The sequence below is a fragment of the Zosterops lateralis genome, assembly GCF_965231275.1.
Source record: "Zosterops lateralis genome assembly, chromosome: 15".
NCBI classification, from domain to species: Eukaryota; Metazoa; Chordata; class Aves; order Passeriformes; family Zosteropidae; genus Zosterops; species Zosterops lateralis.
Window position 1 is genome coordinate 8,985,845 of NC_139775.1, and position 17,059 is coordinate 9,002,903.

General features: G+C 43.1%; 1 protein-coding gene across 2 annotated transcripts; it reads right to left on the reverse strand.

The window, feature by feature from the left end:
• Positions 1-461: 461 nt before the first annotated feature.
• NDE1 (nudE neurodevelopment protein 1) lies at positions 462-14,285 on the reverse strand. 2 transcript variants are annotated; one of them, XM_083872738.1, is made up of 9 exons: positions 14,236-14,285; positions 9,836-9,963; positions 9,129-9,282; positions 5,890-6,038; positions 5,388-5,524; positions 4,183-4,359; positions 3,670-3,761; positions 2,706-2,842; positions 462-2,271 (listed from the first exon to the last, which is right to left on the reverse strand). In XM_083872738.1, exons 2-9 carry the CDS (start codon positions 9,919-9,921, stop codon positions 2,178-2,180), a joined length of 1,026 nt encoding a protein of 341 aa, XP_083728864.1. In that variant the 5' UTR covers positions 9,922-9,963; positions 14,236-14,285; the 3' UTR covers positions 462-2,177. The 2 variants fall into 2 exon arrangements, with proteins under 2 accessions (XP_083728864.1, XP_083728865.1); XM_083872739.1 differs by lacking the exon at positions 14,236-14,285 and adding an exon at positions 13,879-13,982.
• Positions 14,286-17,059: the final 2,774 nt, after the last annotated feature.

Genomic DNA, 17,059 nt, shown 5'->3' on the forward strand with positions numbered 1-17,059 from the left:
TGGTGCAGGAGCTGGAAGGCAGTGGGGGCCCTACCTGTCTGTCTGTGGGCCATGAACTCACCCTTTGACATCTGTTACAGAAATATTTCCAAGCAAAGCCTCTAGAGCAGGCTGAAACCATTAGAAACAGCAGGGATCCAAGCCAAGCTAATCTGCACTAAGGGATAAACATGAAGTTCCTTTTTATTTTTGGAGCACTCCAGCAAGACCACAACCTACTCTTGGGAGCTACCAGGACCTACCACAAACCCATGCAGCTCAAGCACTTCCAGACAGCAGCAGCTCTGTGGTCACACCGGGGCAGCAGGGAGCCATGCACAGCAAAGCAGGATGGAAAATCACTCTAAATCCAGTGCAGAAAGCTTACTTGATGTCTTTGATTGAACAGCAAGTGACCCTTAAGCAGTGTGACTACAGGGACAGCAAATCATGCACAAACATCCACCTTGACAGCTAAAGCAATCATCTTCTAAATCTAAGCATCATTTCACAAGTGCAGAGATCATGAACTGAGGATTCAGACTAGGCATTATTCAGCTGCAGAACCAGAGCCCAGAGAATTCTCTCTGCTCATAAAAAAGTAAAGGAAGAATCCATTTGGAGCAATTAAGATGACAAGCTGAGCACAGGGGGGTTAAGAGTTACTGGGTAAGACTTGATCATTGCTTGATCAGGCACAGAGCCCAGCTCTGTAAAGATGCTCAAGAGCTGGTTGTTAACACAGTTGGTGGGCCTGCATGTGTGGGAGCAAGACAAGCAAGTCAGACTTCATATTAAATGGTCTTAAGCACCAATGCTTGGAGCAGAAACAGCAAACTTAACATGTATAAACCACAGTAATAACTTGCAAAAAAACTCAAAATGCATCAACAACTCGCATTCAAAATAAGCTTTATTTTGCTCCCCAGTTAAACCAACTTCATAGCTGGACTGAGAAATGGAAATCATCTGTGGTTTACATATTCTACAGAAATAGAAATAGATGCCTCAGTGGCTGTTTTCACAGCACTTCCTTTAAAAAAAAACAAAAAACAAACAAACAAAAAAAAACTCACCTAAAAACCCCATTTATGTATTCTTTTGTCAAATAAGCTCTCCCTGTCCCCTGCCACAAAAAAAAAAAAAAAAAAAAAAAAAAAAAACCAAAAAAAACATAAAAATTGTTTAGTCGTGATTAGTTTTGCAACTACAGTCTTCCATAAAATACATTAACACTGGGAATGAACCTACTCCATTTTAAAAATAAATGCAGCAATATTCTACAGGGAGGAAAATTACTGTAAAATAATTCTCCACATACACTTCTCTACCATAATGGGCTTTTCAGGTTAAAAAAGCATTTCTAAATTAGTAACAGGTGATACATTCATATAGGAAAATAAAGCAATAAAAAAAATCACTAACACCCAAGGCACCTTAGTGAAGGGAAGTTTGTAAAGCAGTAAAATCCACCTATCAAGATGTTAGAACTAAAAACTTGATCAGGTTTGGCCTCCTACAACCACCAGGCTTTATGAGCCAGTATGGGGTAAAAAAAAAAAAAAATATGTCTATGCTATTAGCTCTGGGATCTCCTGAGCACTCTCAGCACTAGACATGTCTCACCTTGGACCATGACCTGTTCTGAATGGGAAATCATTGCTTACAGAAACATCTTGCCACTACAGAGGCAGGTTTTTGTGCAGAAACATTCTGGTCAGCAAACATCCCACAAGGAGCTGAGCAGCTTCCCTGCAGAAATACACTTTTCTCCACATAAAAACACTCCTTTAATTTGGGTGACTGCAGCACACAACACCCATGGTACAAAACACAGCTCCAGCCAGAACTGGTGGTGTATTAACACCAAAAGCCAAAGCCTGAGGAGCTGCACAGTGGATATTGCTGTGTTATAGGCAGAAGGACAATGGCTTTGGGCAGTGTCAAAAGAAGCGACCTTCAAGGAGCTATTTACAGTAGCTGATGCAGGAAGCAATTCCCAGTCTTGCACTGCCACACTCAGCATTGCTTTGTCACACTCTGTCACCCACAGAACTTGCCCAGAAGCCACTGCCAACTGTGACTTTTGTTCAGTTCTCACCTACCCTGACACTGCTGTCTGCTTGCTCATTGATATTCTCTTTAAAACTAAAGTTTGAAATACACATTTCTTCTCATTCTCAAAGCCAGCCAGGTTTTCAGAGCAGCATCTTGACAACACTTTGTGAGGGATGGCCCACAGGTCCTGGAACGTGTGAAGGCCGTGTTCCAAACTCCAGGCGTTTCACCAACCTGCAAATGCAAATTTGAAGTCAGGGCATTTCTCCCTCAGAGTAACCATGCCCAGAGTAACTGCTCACTTCCAGAACAAACCATTCAGCTGAGATGAGAAAATAGCACTCTAAGCACTGCATGAACCCATTCCTTAACTGGGCTGAGTTTCACTGTAACACAGGGCTCCATTTCCCTTTGAGTAATGAACACTATCTTTTACAGGTGCTGGAATTTCAGTTTAGCACTGCAGCAGCAGATAGATAATCAGCTGCATGAATATGTAAATGTATGGCCCCTAAGGCTTTTCTTACAGAAGCTTTCATGAGGTTTCTCCCCAGGCTAGGAAAACAAATCTGTCTCTACCAAAACAAAGAATTATATACTAAATACCAGTCCCCTAAGTTCCAACACCAACAGCTGTCACTAAGACACCAGCAGAGGCCAGCACTCACCCTGTATCACACAGAGGCTGATGAGGGCTCAGGCGTGTTTCGAGGACATCTCTGTTCATGTACATGGACACTGAGGGTCTGTTTGGAGACTGGTCATACACAAAGTTTCGGCAGGATGCAAGTTTGGACTCCAAAGCCTGAAGTAAACAGACGAGGTGAGTATCAGACTGACCATTCTCTTTCAGAAGATGGCAACAAGGCACACCAAAAGGGCACCAAATGTGCAGGTTTGGGGTATTTTTTGTTATTTAAGAGTGAGTTGTCCAGTAGAGGAACCACCCCAGTGCCACATGAGTTCTGAATTTGTGAAGAGATGAAGACAGTCATCTCTCTAAAGATAAATCTCTGTTTCTCTAGGGAGCTGATGCCCCTCACCAGCAGACACACAAAATCTTCACTTTCCTCAGAGATTTTTACATCTTTCTTACAGGCATAAATTTTTAGATTACTAAACCTTCATATGAGCTATCAACTTGCCTATTCATGTATTAGGTGGTACACCAGAGGGAATGAGCCAGATATCTTATTCTCCATCACATACTCCCATTCTAGATCACTCCACCTTTACTGAGTTGGTTTTTGGCTGTATCAGTTCTGCAGCTCAGCCCATCAAAGTCTCATACAAATGCTTATAACAACACAGCACCGGGGCACCAATGGGATCGGATCCCTTCTCAATTTACACATGCTGACTTATTTTTTCTGCACATGCACTTCCAGAGGTTCGTAGAGGGAGATCTTATCCCCATCTGAATTAGAACTTAGAAAAACAAGCATGGTCCATGTTTATTTGGGGGTTGATCAGAAACATTTGAATTCCAGACCAATCCCAAGGCTGCACTTAGCTAACCTGGAGGCAAGAGACTCTTTTCAGTCTCCCCTGAACAGCAGCACAAGTAGTGCTTGCTGCAGTTTCCAAGAGCTCCAGCTTTCCAAAAGCACTGCCTGGCAGGTAATCACTCACCCCCACTTTTCGCAGCAAGTCTCCCACAATATTAAGTGCAGATATTCTTGCAGCTGGTGTGAGAGGGGTTGCACCATAACTGTCCTCAAGACCTGCAGGGCAGGTTAAAGAAGGATATGTTACCCATGGAAAGAAAAAAATAAAATAAAATAAAATTGACCCTACTGTCTTAGAGAAGATAATCCAAGGAACATGATTACAGATGGGGAAAGGTTTTAAAAACATTTCCCCTAAATTAGACCAACATCTCTGGGACAGTAGTGAACTAACAGAAAGTATCAACAGCTCATCTTATCCCTCATTATTACCAGACAGTTCAAGTCAATCGGAAATTAACAGACTGTGAATAAACTCAAAAAAATCCCAGTCTGTGAGTACAGAGACCATGGTGATTTGATTTAGGTGACACTACACTACACACTCAATTCTATGGCTAAAGGAGGAATGAAAAGAAGGAAGCAAACTATAGCAAAAACAAGAGCATCAAATGGTATTTGTGAGCTGGTCAGTCACCTCTCCTGAAGGTCCCAGGGGTGGGAATGCTGATGGGTGTCCGGCGCAGGGCGGGTGTTGAGGGCACAGACAGGGAGGCCTGAACTGCAGTTTCTGTCCTTTCTGCTTCCAGGGGAGTTCTCATTGGTGTTTTGGGTTTCTCCTGTTTCTGCTGCACTGCAAGCTCTTGTCGTAGATCTGTAAAGGAAGCAATACAAAGTAAGTGTTGGAGTATGCAGCCATCAAGATAAAAACAGGAGGCAATCTTAGGCTCAAAAGGTTTTTCTCCTCATGGAGATGAAGTAAAGTCACTTATCTGTATAAAAGATTACTCCAGGCATATCTTCAAAATCCAGATAACTAAAGGTCTTTCTAGGATTGTGGCTCAAGATGTTTTAGTAGTGTTAGTTCAGTTACTCTTACCTGGCTTTCATTTTCAAATCCTTTCACAAAGCTCCCCTGCAGACAGGGAATTAACTCCTTTCCAAATGTTACAGGCTGGTAAGCACAGACACATCAGGTCTGAGGCTTGGCAACTTGGCACACCTTGGCTACACTCTTGCTCCTTGCCAGGTTGAGATCCTACCTGTTGTACCCTTTTCTATCCTGGTTTCCACATGAAGGAAACTTCAGCTGAGGCCAGATGAAGCCACATCATTATCTAGCCAAGGCATAGAGCACTTGTGTCCCACAGCCTGGCTGTGGCTTATGGATACCACACAAGGGCACAGAATCCAAGATCTGAACACAGATGTTTTTCCAGCTCCAGGGTCTCTTTCTTCTCACCCAGCCTTGTTTACAGATAGCAAAAAGCCAGTGCATTCCAAGGCAACCAGAAGTCACTCACAGCCCTCCTGTTTTACTTCCTCATTAGTGCTTCACTGACTCCACTTTGCAGAGGCCAGGAAACAATGAGGTTAATGTGTATTAAATCTGACCTTCATGGTAAACCACATCAGCACATGCCCCAGGTGGACTGGCTCAACTCCCCTGATTAGGAGAAGGCTGGAACAGACTTTTGTTTCTGAGAGTGCTCTGGAACAATGTCAGGAGTTCAAGGAGTGGAGACAGAACATTCTGAAGCTTTCTTACTCATTTCTACATTTCAGATAGCAAGTTTTAAAGAAAAAAAGTTTAAAAGCTCAGCTCTAAGGCATATGGAGAGGACTGAACAGCTACAAGGCAGCAGGAGAGAAAGGAAAAGATACAAATAACTTCTGTCTAACCTCTAGCTTCATCTTTCAGGCGCTGCACAGACTCCAGAAGGTTTTCCTTCTCATCCAGCTCACTCTCCAGAAAAGCATTTCTTTCAATAGCCTGGTTTAAACGCTGTTCAAAATCCTCCAGGGACATTATAGTGGCTCTGAAAAAGAGTGTATTAGGTGTCACTACCAGGTCCTTCAAGCACATGGAGGACTCCATCTCTTACAAGAAAACGCACAATGTTGCATTTTTGTTTGGTTTGCTTTGTTTTACTCTTTTTTTTTTTTTTTTTTTAGCTTGTAAGATATGAAAGCGTGCAAGTCGGGGGGGGTGGAAAAGGTAAAAAAAATTATCACATTGCCCATCTGCAATAAATCTCTCCAACACAATCATCAGACAAGTGATAGTTCAGAATGGCAATGCTAACAAGTAATGTCACAAACAACTCAGTGCCACCATGCTTGCAGGACAGAATAGCGGTTTAAAAAAAAAAAAAAAAAAAAAACACCACAAAAAGCAGATCACCTCTTTGCTCTTTCCAAATCATCATTTTCTTGCTCGAGTTCTCGAATGTATTTTTGAAGCTGCTCTTTAATAGCTCTTGTCTGTGTCAAGTCATCCTCCAGTGCAGAGATTTGCCTGTATCCTTCCGAATGCTGCATTTCAATCTTTTCCTACTCAAAGGCAAATCAAACAGCACATCAGGTACTCAGCAACACAGGTTTTCCTTTTGCAGCATTGTCTGAGCCCCTTGAAAGGCAGAGAGAGACAGATGCTCTGAAGTTTTTTGAGAAACATCACTTTACATATGGTAAAATGCCAACAAATTCAATTGCTTGCATAGTTCTGGGCTGCCAGCAGACAAGAGCTCTTTCTGTCACTCTTTATCAAACAAAAGTGCTGGGGAACAGTTCCCAACACTCACAGCACAGGGCCATTCCCTGCCTCTCCCAGACAGCCTGACTCAGCACAGTTTTTTAGGAATACACAAAGCAGGACACAAGAGAAGCCACTTATTTTGAACCCTAATATGAAGTCAGGCAGGATTTAGGAGCCAAAGTAACATGAATATAAAAAAAAAATCCAAGTGTAACCCTGCTACATGCTGCTGTGGAATCAGCAAGACTCTGCACTGCCCATGTGGTTTTATTAGCCCAAAGCAGGTTCAGAATTCTGGATGACAGAACATTTCAGGCACAGGTACACTTTGGATGGGAACCTAAACCAAACTCTGTCTCCCTCTACACCATGTATACAAGGGAACATTTAAGGCATAGGCAAGGAGGAAGACTTAGCTTCCACATCATTTCTCTCTCTCCTGCACTGCCACTAAATGTGGAATTAGTTCCACAGTATATGACATGGGAAAGCTTTCCCATGTGACAGGGAAAGCTCCATAGCCCATTTTTACAACGCTTTATACTCAACCACCTTGCTGCCAGACCATTTCAACATGCCAGAGGTTTTTGGCAACTCCAAGATTGCTGTACAAGCAACATTCCTGAAGTGTTCTCCAGACAGAATTCAAATACAGAACACTTGAAGTCACAAATCCATGCACTGGAATTTGAAAACCATGGCAAGTAGCCTAGTGAGAATGATTATGTGAACACAGCTATTTTAGCACATGAAATGCATAAACAAAGAGGGAAAGAGATATCCATCCTGAACTAAGAAATCCTTATTTGACTGCAGAGTGGTGACACTGCTGTAATTCCAAATTTCTGAAGCACAGTTAAGAGCCTCTGAGCTCCAAGAGGCAGATTACTTTCAATTAGTTTCTCAGGACTCTCTAATCTAACCCTCCAAAGCAGTGTTCCCAACAGTTTTTAGGTAGTATGAGCTCTGATTTGTGAGGAGGAGCAGGCACACAACTGGGCTGGTCAGCTCAGAGCCACAAGCTGTGTGGGCTGGCAAAGTTCACTGGTGTTGACCTAGATGCAGATCCCAACCCTTGATGGGCTCAGTTAACACTGCTGCTCAATAGCTTCATGAGATTAATGCTTTGCTCTTGAATTGATTCAGATAAAAGACCAGAACTGCAAGGTCCGAGTCTTTGTTTTTAGCCAATTGTAATAAACTATCAGCTGATCTGGCCCTCAATGGTGGCTCTGTTCCTTCACTGCAGGCTGTTACTGCAGTTTTCAGGCTCCATGAATAGCCAATTGTTGAATGGTTTATTCCAAGCAGAACGTATTTAATATATCTATTGTGAAGATTAATTTCAGATTTTCTAAAATATGGCTACCCTCTACTTTTTGAGGCTCTGTATTGCTTCCTACTATTTTCATTCTTCACTGGTTAGCCTGGTTCACTGGCCCTTCCTCTCCTCCCAGCTACTCTAGAGAAAGAAAATAGTCTACACACTCCTCAATTAAATGAACTATGGGTTTTATTTTGAAAACTTTTGTCTTCTCCCCAAACCCATCAGCTTCCATGGGTTTATGTGGCTATCTGGAACAGCAGACCAATACTCCATACAACATGCACAATATCTAACATTTCTAAGGCACTACAATAAGAACAACAAGGATTAAAGCAACATAAATACAATGAAACAAGACTTGGAGGTGATGCTATCAAAAAGCAGTGAGTGGAGGAAATGGCTAAGATGGTGCTAGAGGGACAGGACATCTGCCTGGAACAGAAGAGTTTTTCCTTAAGACAGTAATTTGGCCAACAGTTTAAACAAAAGGCACTGCAAACCTGGATTCATCCAGTGATTAATCACTTATACAAATACCTTTGTTCCCATTAGCTCATTATTGCATCCAATTGAACAGAAGAAGTGTAATTACATTAATCTCTCTTCCACAAAGATTAACTAGCCCTACAAAACACAGTGTAGGATTTCTTGGGTGACTGTAACTCATCCGTAAACAAAAGGCCTAAACTAAAACTTTCAATTTATTGGCACATCAATTTCAGTGACAATTTTTTTCCAAACTTAAGAGAATTTACCAGCATTTCCTGAACCTGTCAATCATCTTTGAGAGGCTGAAATGAGGCACTCATCACTCTTCATACTCTAGATAGCTTCACTGTTTCTTAAGCCACTGTGTTAAGAAGCCCCATCTCAGTAAGTTCATATCCTTTATGTTTTATAGTTCTGGAAGTTAATGCCTTTCTGCTGGTTCTTAGTTTCACAGAATCTTAACCAAGTGCAAAGAGAATAACTCATTTTTCCCTAAGGACAGACTGATTCAATAACAAAGCCAGGACTGAAACTGTTTCATGACTCTCAGTTCTATGTGTTACCCACCAGCTGCTCCTTCCCAGCTTATCTGAAATGCCAGATAATAAATGCACAACTATGTAAAAAGAGTTTAAATCTGAGTTTCCTTACGTAATGTGAAAACACAGCTGCAGTGTTTGTACTTTGATTGTTCTGCAATATTATCTGTGACTGCATGATGCAGACAGCAAGAAAAATATGAACAAAAACACTAAATAGATGAGAGAAGGAATAGAACAGCAGCTCTCTTGTGTTCACACTTAGTCTCCACTCCACTGTGGACTATTCTCTCCCATCTGAAATCTATCCTGACACACAGCCCCAGCCTGTGAACAGGGCTCCAGGAACACTACCAAGGAACACAGAGTCCTCAGAGCAGACAACAGGCTGGCATTTCTTTACTTTTCAAGACTTTCCTTTCTGCAGTCTGCTGGTCAATTTTTCTGTAATGCTGAGGTGACACCTCAGGGCAGAGTCTGCAAACCCCTGCCCTGAGGATGGGCACACAAGGTGCAGCACCAGGTCTCACCTTCACTGACTCCAGCTCCATCCGCAGGCGGTTGTTCTCTGACAGGAGGTCTCTGTTCCTGGACTCTGTTTGCTGCAGCTGAGTCTCCAGCTCAGCCTCATACTCCCGGCTCCCCTCTTGGAATTCACGCAATTCCTCCTGTGTGTTCTCAGCACTGGAGAGAAATTCCAGCAACAGAACTCATCAGAATGAACAACGGAAGAAAACATCTCTTGTACACTCAAGGTAAAAACAACACTGCTCTTGAACACAGAAGGCTACATGCCCTTCTCCAACATATGTGTTCAACAGGAAAAGAGAAACATATGCAAATATCTCCCTGCCATGCATGGGAAGTTATTCCATAGCAAACTAATAAACAAATAAAAAAAGTCCAAATAAACAAAAATCCCAGAGTCTGTCTTCACACTGTAGATGTCAAGGATATGTGGCATCTCTTTAGTTTGTCAACTGTCCACTGCCGTTGCACATTTATTCCATTATTCAATTCTATTCTTGATTTGGAAACATAAACAAAGCTGTTATTGATTAGCAACAAAAAGTGAGGAACAGGGAGAAAGATGAAGGGAAATGTTTTATATTCTTGAACAATCCTATTGAAACAATCCTCCAGCAAGCTAAACAAGCAGCAATGAAAGATCTGTGTCTTTGCATGAAGTGTTATGCACCTCATCCAACCACGTGGAGGAATGAAGCCCCTGCCTTACCACTGCTTGTATTTCATAGCCAACTCCTTCCAGTATCTGGTTTCCTCTTCCACTGAGCTGAAGTGATGTCCTTCAGAGTCTTCCATAATGAGTCCTCAAAGTCTAAAACTGCTGTTTCATTTTTCCCCCTGAAAAATTAAAGGGTCAAGCATAAGAATTGAGGCAGTAAGGAGCCTCATCCTCCTTGCTGCAGAGCAAGCAGAAAACACGCCTCCCACACAGTCACTACTCGCCTGCAGACCAAACTAAAGAGCAGCCTTGATAGGACTCTGTCAGACAGACCAGAAATGTCAAAGAAATCCTGTTAAGCCACTTTCCCCAGTTCTCCCAAAGCTGCTGCAGGCTTATATCACTTTCCCAGCAGTGAGAACCTTCAGCACCTCTCACTACGCAAAAGCCCAAACCTGAGCTGCAGCAGTGCCAGTGCACAGAGAATACAAGGGAACAAAGACATCTCGGGGATAACTTCAGCTCCAAGCACACTGCAATTCAACAACTCCAAAGACACGTATCATGAAATTAAAGGGAAACTTCAAAGAGACAGAGATTAGGTACTCGTGATACAGATTTCCTGAGTTAACATTTAAAAGAACATGTAAGATTTTTATGGATGTAACTGCTGGACATGTGAAAAATTTCTTCGTAGGTCAACACAGACAAAGCTACCCAACTTTAAACCTGAAATATCAAAATCCACGTATGGCTACAATATATCTGGATACCTCAGAGAGCCAGGGGAGAAGGGAGGGTAAAAACTCCCCAGAGGTTTTAGCAGGATACCAGTGGCTGGTTTAGGTATGCAGTTAAGATTGCAGCAATCCAGACAATCCAGCTGTCCCTGTGCCAGCACAATCCCGGTCACAGGACACAGTCCCAAATGGGAATGACACATGAAGAGCCACAGGGGAATCAAGAACCTTAAGTTGGTCACTCCCACTTGAGGACTTAAGTATCTAAACACCACAATTAAGTAAAATAAATGCCTTGTGATGTGCATGACACACTCTGTTGAATGGGTCAGCAGCAAGTATCATTTCATACGAGTTAGTCTTGACAATGGAGAAACATCAAACCTAGTGTTCTGCATAATCTGCCCACGTCCAGCCCTGGGTGAGGCAAAGATTCCACTCAGACATTATCAATTTAACCAAATTGATACCAAATAAGAAACCAAATAAGATCAAGAATATGGAAATGAACAATTCCTAACAGTGGCAGCAGACAGAAAACCACATCACCGAAATCGAATGACTGAAGAAACACAGTTCTACCAAGTTTCAACTCCAGCTCTGCTGAGCAAAACATTTCCTAGAGGTTAATTCTGATGGAACAAAGAAGGGATGGCTGAAGCCTTGAAAGATCACTTACATGTCAGCCCTTTCTTCTATTCTTATTTATGACACTCATAAAATGCTGGAGTAGACCCTCTGAGCAGCGTGTCTTAGCTAAAGAAAATGTGCATACACTGCACAGCTATTGAACTCTATGGAAGAAAATGTCTTTAACCTGTGTCAAGACTTTTCTCTCCAAAAAATCAACTGGTGTAAATAGGAGAGAGTAACACCCACCTATTTCCTAATTTTAATGAGACAAACCCAAGTAGTTCTTACCTCTGCTGCGGACAGAAGTACTCAAAGTAGTCTGGCAATCTGAAGCCAAATTCTTACATACTGAAGCAATACCACAAAGCTCAACCCCTCTTCACAGCCCAAGCAATTATCAGATTATTGAGCAGGGAGTAAGCAGCGTCACAGCTGAGTGGGGCTGTGCCTGCATACCTCAGTACCAGCTACACGCTCACAGAAATTACACTGTTACTTAAAAGAGGAGTTGGCAGGTGAAAAGTTACTAAGTCTTAGTTTTTATAATTGAGTTTGACACAAAATGTTCATTAGACAAAACTACATGTGTTCCTTCAAACAAATAAAAGCACTGTATATAATGCACTGACACATTTCCAGCATAAAGTCTCAAGGCTGAAGAACACACTGGGCAAAAAAAAAAAAAAAAAAAAAAAAAAAAAAAAAAAAAAAAAAAAAGGGGAAAAGGAGTGTGAGTAGAGAGTGATTTTCCAAATAGTACTCTTGCCCATTAAAAAGAAAATCATGACCAAGCATAATTAACATTCTTGACCTAGGATAGTTTATGTCACATCTACTCTGTTATTTTTAAGTGAGCTGAAAGTGTCTTTGATGTTAATAAGTATGTCCTTCTGCTCAAAGACACTGTGTACACACACACACACACACCAATCCTTGCAGCACACTTGAGAAGAAAAAAATCCAAAAAGAATTTTTTTCTGACACAAGCATTATAATAAATCCAATATCTGTGTTTGGACAGTCAACAAAAATAATTCAGGAAAGGTAAAGATGAACGGCAAGACATCTTGCTCTGAAAAGCTTTCAAACAACCCTTTGGAACCAAAAGACAGCTTCAAAACCTTGAATATGCTCAGATCTGGCTCCTGTGTTTTCACATTGCACTTTGGAAGAACTAAAAGACTGTAGTAATTGGCATTTTTTGAGATTGTAGGGCTGCACAGAGAAGGATTTTCCTTAAACTGATCCATCCAATCCATAAGGCTTTCAGGGAACCCTGTGAACGTTCACAGCAGCACAAAGGTGTGTCTTTGTGAACAGGACCTTATGGGCCCACTGAGGATGTCATCCATTAAGAGTTCACTCTGCTTCATGGTTACCATTACTAAATGGTACTTATAATTTAAAATTAATTGTTCAACTGCAAATACATAGAAAGACAGTGGACCTGTACTTATTCCAGAGATGTGGCTACTCTCCAGTGCCACAGGCACTTTTTTTTTGCTGCAACATTCAAGGAAGACCTATTAGTTTCCTGCCCTGTAATACATATTAGCTCAAAATAAGCTGGGCTTTTCAAACTAAACAAAGATGGAAAATACAAACTTAAACTGAAAAGAAAAATTCCAAGTTTGAGACAAAGTATTAAAGCTTTTTTTTTTTTTTTGAAATTTATCTAAGAAGAGTGCAAAATAACAACCATGTATGTCTTGTTAAACTGCCTGTAGAAAAGGGTTTTCCCCTGCTGCCTTCTCCCCTTGGTTTTTAACAACTTGGAGACAACACACAAAACGCCTGAAGAGAAATTAATCAGGAACTCCCCATTGTCTGGGCTCACTACAAAAGCAGGGAGAGCAAAGGGGGCTAAAGGAAGTTTTTTTTAAACACCAGAAAAAGTGTAAAAAAAAGAGGAGAGAGAGTCAGAGTCTGTAGCAGGCTCAGAGGAGCTGCACCTCGGTTGTTTTCACACACAGAGCTAGAAGGACACCTGGCCAGGCTTTCTGCGGGCACCGCAAACCTCCATCCACATCCTGCAGGAAGGGGAGGCGAGCATGGGTGGGGACTGGGATTCTGCAATCAGGAAAACACGCCAGCCAGCAAAAATGTCGCGGAAAACAATTTCGTACCAGCGAGAGCAGAATTGCAAAGTTCCTCAGGGAAAAGCATGTATCGAGAAAAGGAACACGCAAAAAATATTGAAGGAACTTCAGTTTGGGAATCAGTCTGAATGCACCCAAACTGATGAGGGCCCCAGCCTAGATTGTTTCTGGCCTCGAACAAAGGACTCAAAACAACTGAACTTTTTCTTCACAAAAGAACATTTTTCGGTGAACAGTGTTTGCCCACCTCTGTAGCAATGCCTAATGGTCCAAGTCAAAGAAATTCATATTGTAATAAAAAAGTAAAACAGAACCACAAATACTACTGAAGATGATGAAGCTCCTATTAGACATTTTTTTTCCTAAACGTAAACCAAAACAAACCACCTCTTTGCTCCCGAAAAGCAGCTTTCCCATCCTGTGAAAAACAGATTTGCTTAAAATATTCCCCTTGAAAGGGTCTTCCTGTAACACATGGGCCTGTTTTCTTTTGTTTAAGCCATACAAAAGAAAATCACCACAAAAGAGAAAGAAAAGGAGAGGTCAGGGGAGCACCAGGATTACTCCAGGATCCCACAGCCAGCCCTGAAAAGAGTCATCGGCTTCCCCGGGGCTTCTCTACCGAAAGGCTGAGCTCAGCAAGCCGCTCCTCTTCCCGGTACCCAGCCCGGCTCCGACACTTTCAACTTTCCAGCGAATCCTAAGGGAACTCCGCACTTCTCTCCGCTGAAAGGCCTGACCCTTGACGGCTCCAGCCGCAGGCCAAAGGGCCGGCGGGGCAGCGCTCCGGGCCCCGCTCCCGTGCGGGGGCTAACCCAGCGGGCACGGCTCCCACGCTCCGCTCCCCGCCCCGCCAGCGCCCGCGCCAGCAACACCACAGCAGGAGGAGGGTCAGGTCGGCGCGGGGCCGCAGGCGGACAGGACCCCGTGTCCCTTGTCCTGTGTCCCCTGTCCGTGTCCCCCCGGCCCGGACTCTCACCACGCTCCCGCCGCTCCCGCACCGCCGCTCCCGGCCCGGCCGGCGCCGCCTCCCCATTGGCTGCCGGTCACGTGCTGCGGGCCGCTCCGCCAATCAGCGCCGCCGAAACCCGCTTCGGAAAGTTTGGAGACTTTCAAAAGGCGCCGGGGGGCGGCGGCCGCGGCCGGCCCGGGACTCGTTCCTGTTCCCCTTCCCATTCCTATTCCCATTCCTATTCCCATTCCTATTCCCTTCCCGTTCGCATTCTTGTTCCCGGCCCTCGCCAGCCTCGCTAACCCCCCCACGCCCTGTCCATGTTCAGTGACCTACAGTCACACGCACGAGGCACTGCATCTTCTGGGGTATATTAAGCGTGTAAAACAGCCCGTGCCGTAATTTTACAGGCGTGATTCACCTTGAAACTATCTAAAAGACGAAAATATTTACATTAGGGTTTTTTTTTTTTTTTTTTTTTGGTTTTTTGTGGGTTTGTTTTTTTTTTTTCTCAATTCAAAAGACCTCTGCCGCAAAAGCAAGCAGCGACACAGCGACACAGGGCCCGTGTCTATATTTAACGCCAGCCCAGCATCTTCAGCCCGAAGTGCCCTTTTCCCGAGCAAGGACAGGTTTCTGTGTCGCAGCCTATGAAATATTAGACGCTTTCACTCATCTCCATCGCGGCATGATGTCACCATGGCAGAAAACAAGCGGCTGGCACCCGCAGGGAGCCGAGCTCCGGCAGCCCGTGGATTCCTCGCTGTGCCCCCGCCTGGGATCCACAGGAGGGGCCCGAGCCCTGCACAGGCTTTCCCAAGAGCCCGAGTGTGCTCCTACCAACCGGGCACACAAACACCCGCCCATTACTGCGTGCCTGGCCTTTGTTTCCGGAGCCAAAACAAAAACACAAATTATCACACGTGTTATCGCTGCGGCCCGCGCGGGCAGGGCCGTGTGTGTGTCACCGAGTGTGTCACCGAGTGTCACCTCACAGCCCAAACCCACGTGCAGAGCCCGGTGCCAGTTTCATTCACCTCTGATTTAACACCGGGCCTGGAGCACAGTCTGTCTCTGAAAAGACTTGTCTAAACTGGAAATACGCCTCTCCCAAAGGCTTTGTAAGGCTGGCACTGATGGATGCTTTCCTATAAATGTTGCACCAGAAGGAATCTGTCCATAACTCAAATAATTTTAACTGAAAAGGGTGAGCAAAACTATTCTACCTTCTTGCCAGGCATTCAGCAAAATAACTATATTTTCAGGTCAGGTGTTCAGCAGAACATCTTACTTCAGCAGAAGCAAGTGGAGACAAACTATCATACAACTATGAAGAGAAAACTAAATAAGGTATTTTAAAAATTGGGTTAATAGCGTTTGCAGTTCTGTCATTACTCAAGAATGTTTTTATTATCAGATAAGTCGCAGAAAATAAACCACATGCTATTGTAGTATGTTCCCAGTAATTAAAACAAATTATACATCATTCACAAGTTTGGGACAAAGGACATTTTACTTCAACACTTCAAGCAAATTTTTGAGGATAGTATGACTACACAGATTATGTCAAAGGTACACCTGAGTATTTTTAATGCTTCTCCTCTTGAAATACTTGTGAAACACAGCAGAATTTATGAGATTTCAGAGGAAGCTGAGAGCCTCTCATCCAACTCTGAAACAGTGAAACAGCACCCTAACAAATGCCAGGGGCTCAGAGGCACTAATGTACACAAGCAATAAATATTCTTTTAAAAAGATCACTACGACTGCCTTGTTTGCAAGAAGAATGAGAACACTTGTCTATTTCAAAATTAGCAGAGGAGGAGAAATTATTTTATGCATTTATTTTTAGTTTGCTGATTAATAATTAATAACTGGCAGATCTTTGTGGTGCTAGGATTCATGTGCTGGTTATTTTAATAAGGCCACACAGATTCTTCCATAAAAACTAAGTGTACAAAAAATTATCCACTCTAAGTTCTGGTAAGGTTGTAACACCTTATCTTTTGGCAATAAGCTTCTGTTGGGAAAAAATATTTGCTTTGCTTAGAGAATTAAATAACTCATCACACCACCCACTCTGTGGATGGAACAGGAACTGCTCACCAATTGTCATTACAAACTACTGAACTGCCTTTCTAATTTTTTTTTCAAATGGATTACTGACACCCATAAAATGTGACAAACCTGTTAGAATATCATATGGAAATATTGCTATCACTGAAGAGCAAGTATTTAACATCAATAAAACCTTTTTTTCTGTCTCCTTTGAAGATGTTATATAATTCTCTGCAGTCTGTATATGCAGGATCAGATTTGCACATGCTTAAGCAAGAAACAGATTCTCACTACTTTAAAAATCTTCTGGTATCTTGAACTGACACATTTTTGAAGAAACTGTCAAATGCTCATTAATAGCCCTGGTTTATTAAGCAGAGCAGAACACAGCAGCTCTCTCAGCCTTGGCACACAGCAAGGGCACCCCCAGTGACCCTGGCAAACCTGGCTGTGGCTCTGAGCTTTGTCACCAGGGCTTCTCCTTGCTGCTGCCTGCAGCCTCTTAGGCAAAGGTGCAAGTAAATCCCAGCTTAGCCTAATACCACAGTTATGATCAAAAGATACAGAGGCACCAAAAAGTAGATCTCCACCCTTTGCTGTCACTAACCTTCCTCCCTGGGGGGCTCAGCCACCAGCTGAGGAGCAAGCCCAGCCTGGATGACATGGATGGGCTGCACGACTTTGGCCCAGCCTTCTGAGGGAGCTGTTAAACTGTGAGACAGAGCCATGCCTGTAGAAAGACAAGAACAAGAAAATCAGAATTAGAAGTAGGGTTGTTGAGACAAGGACTATT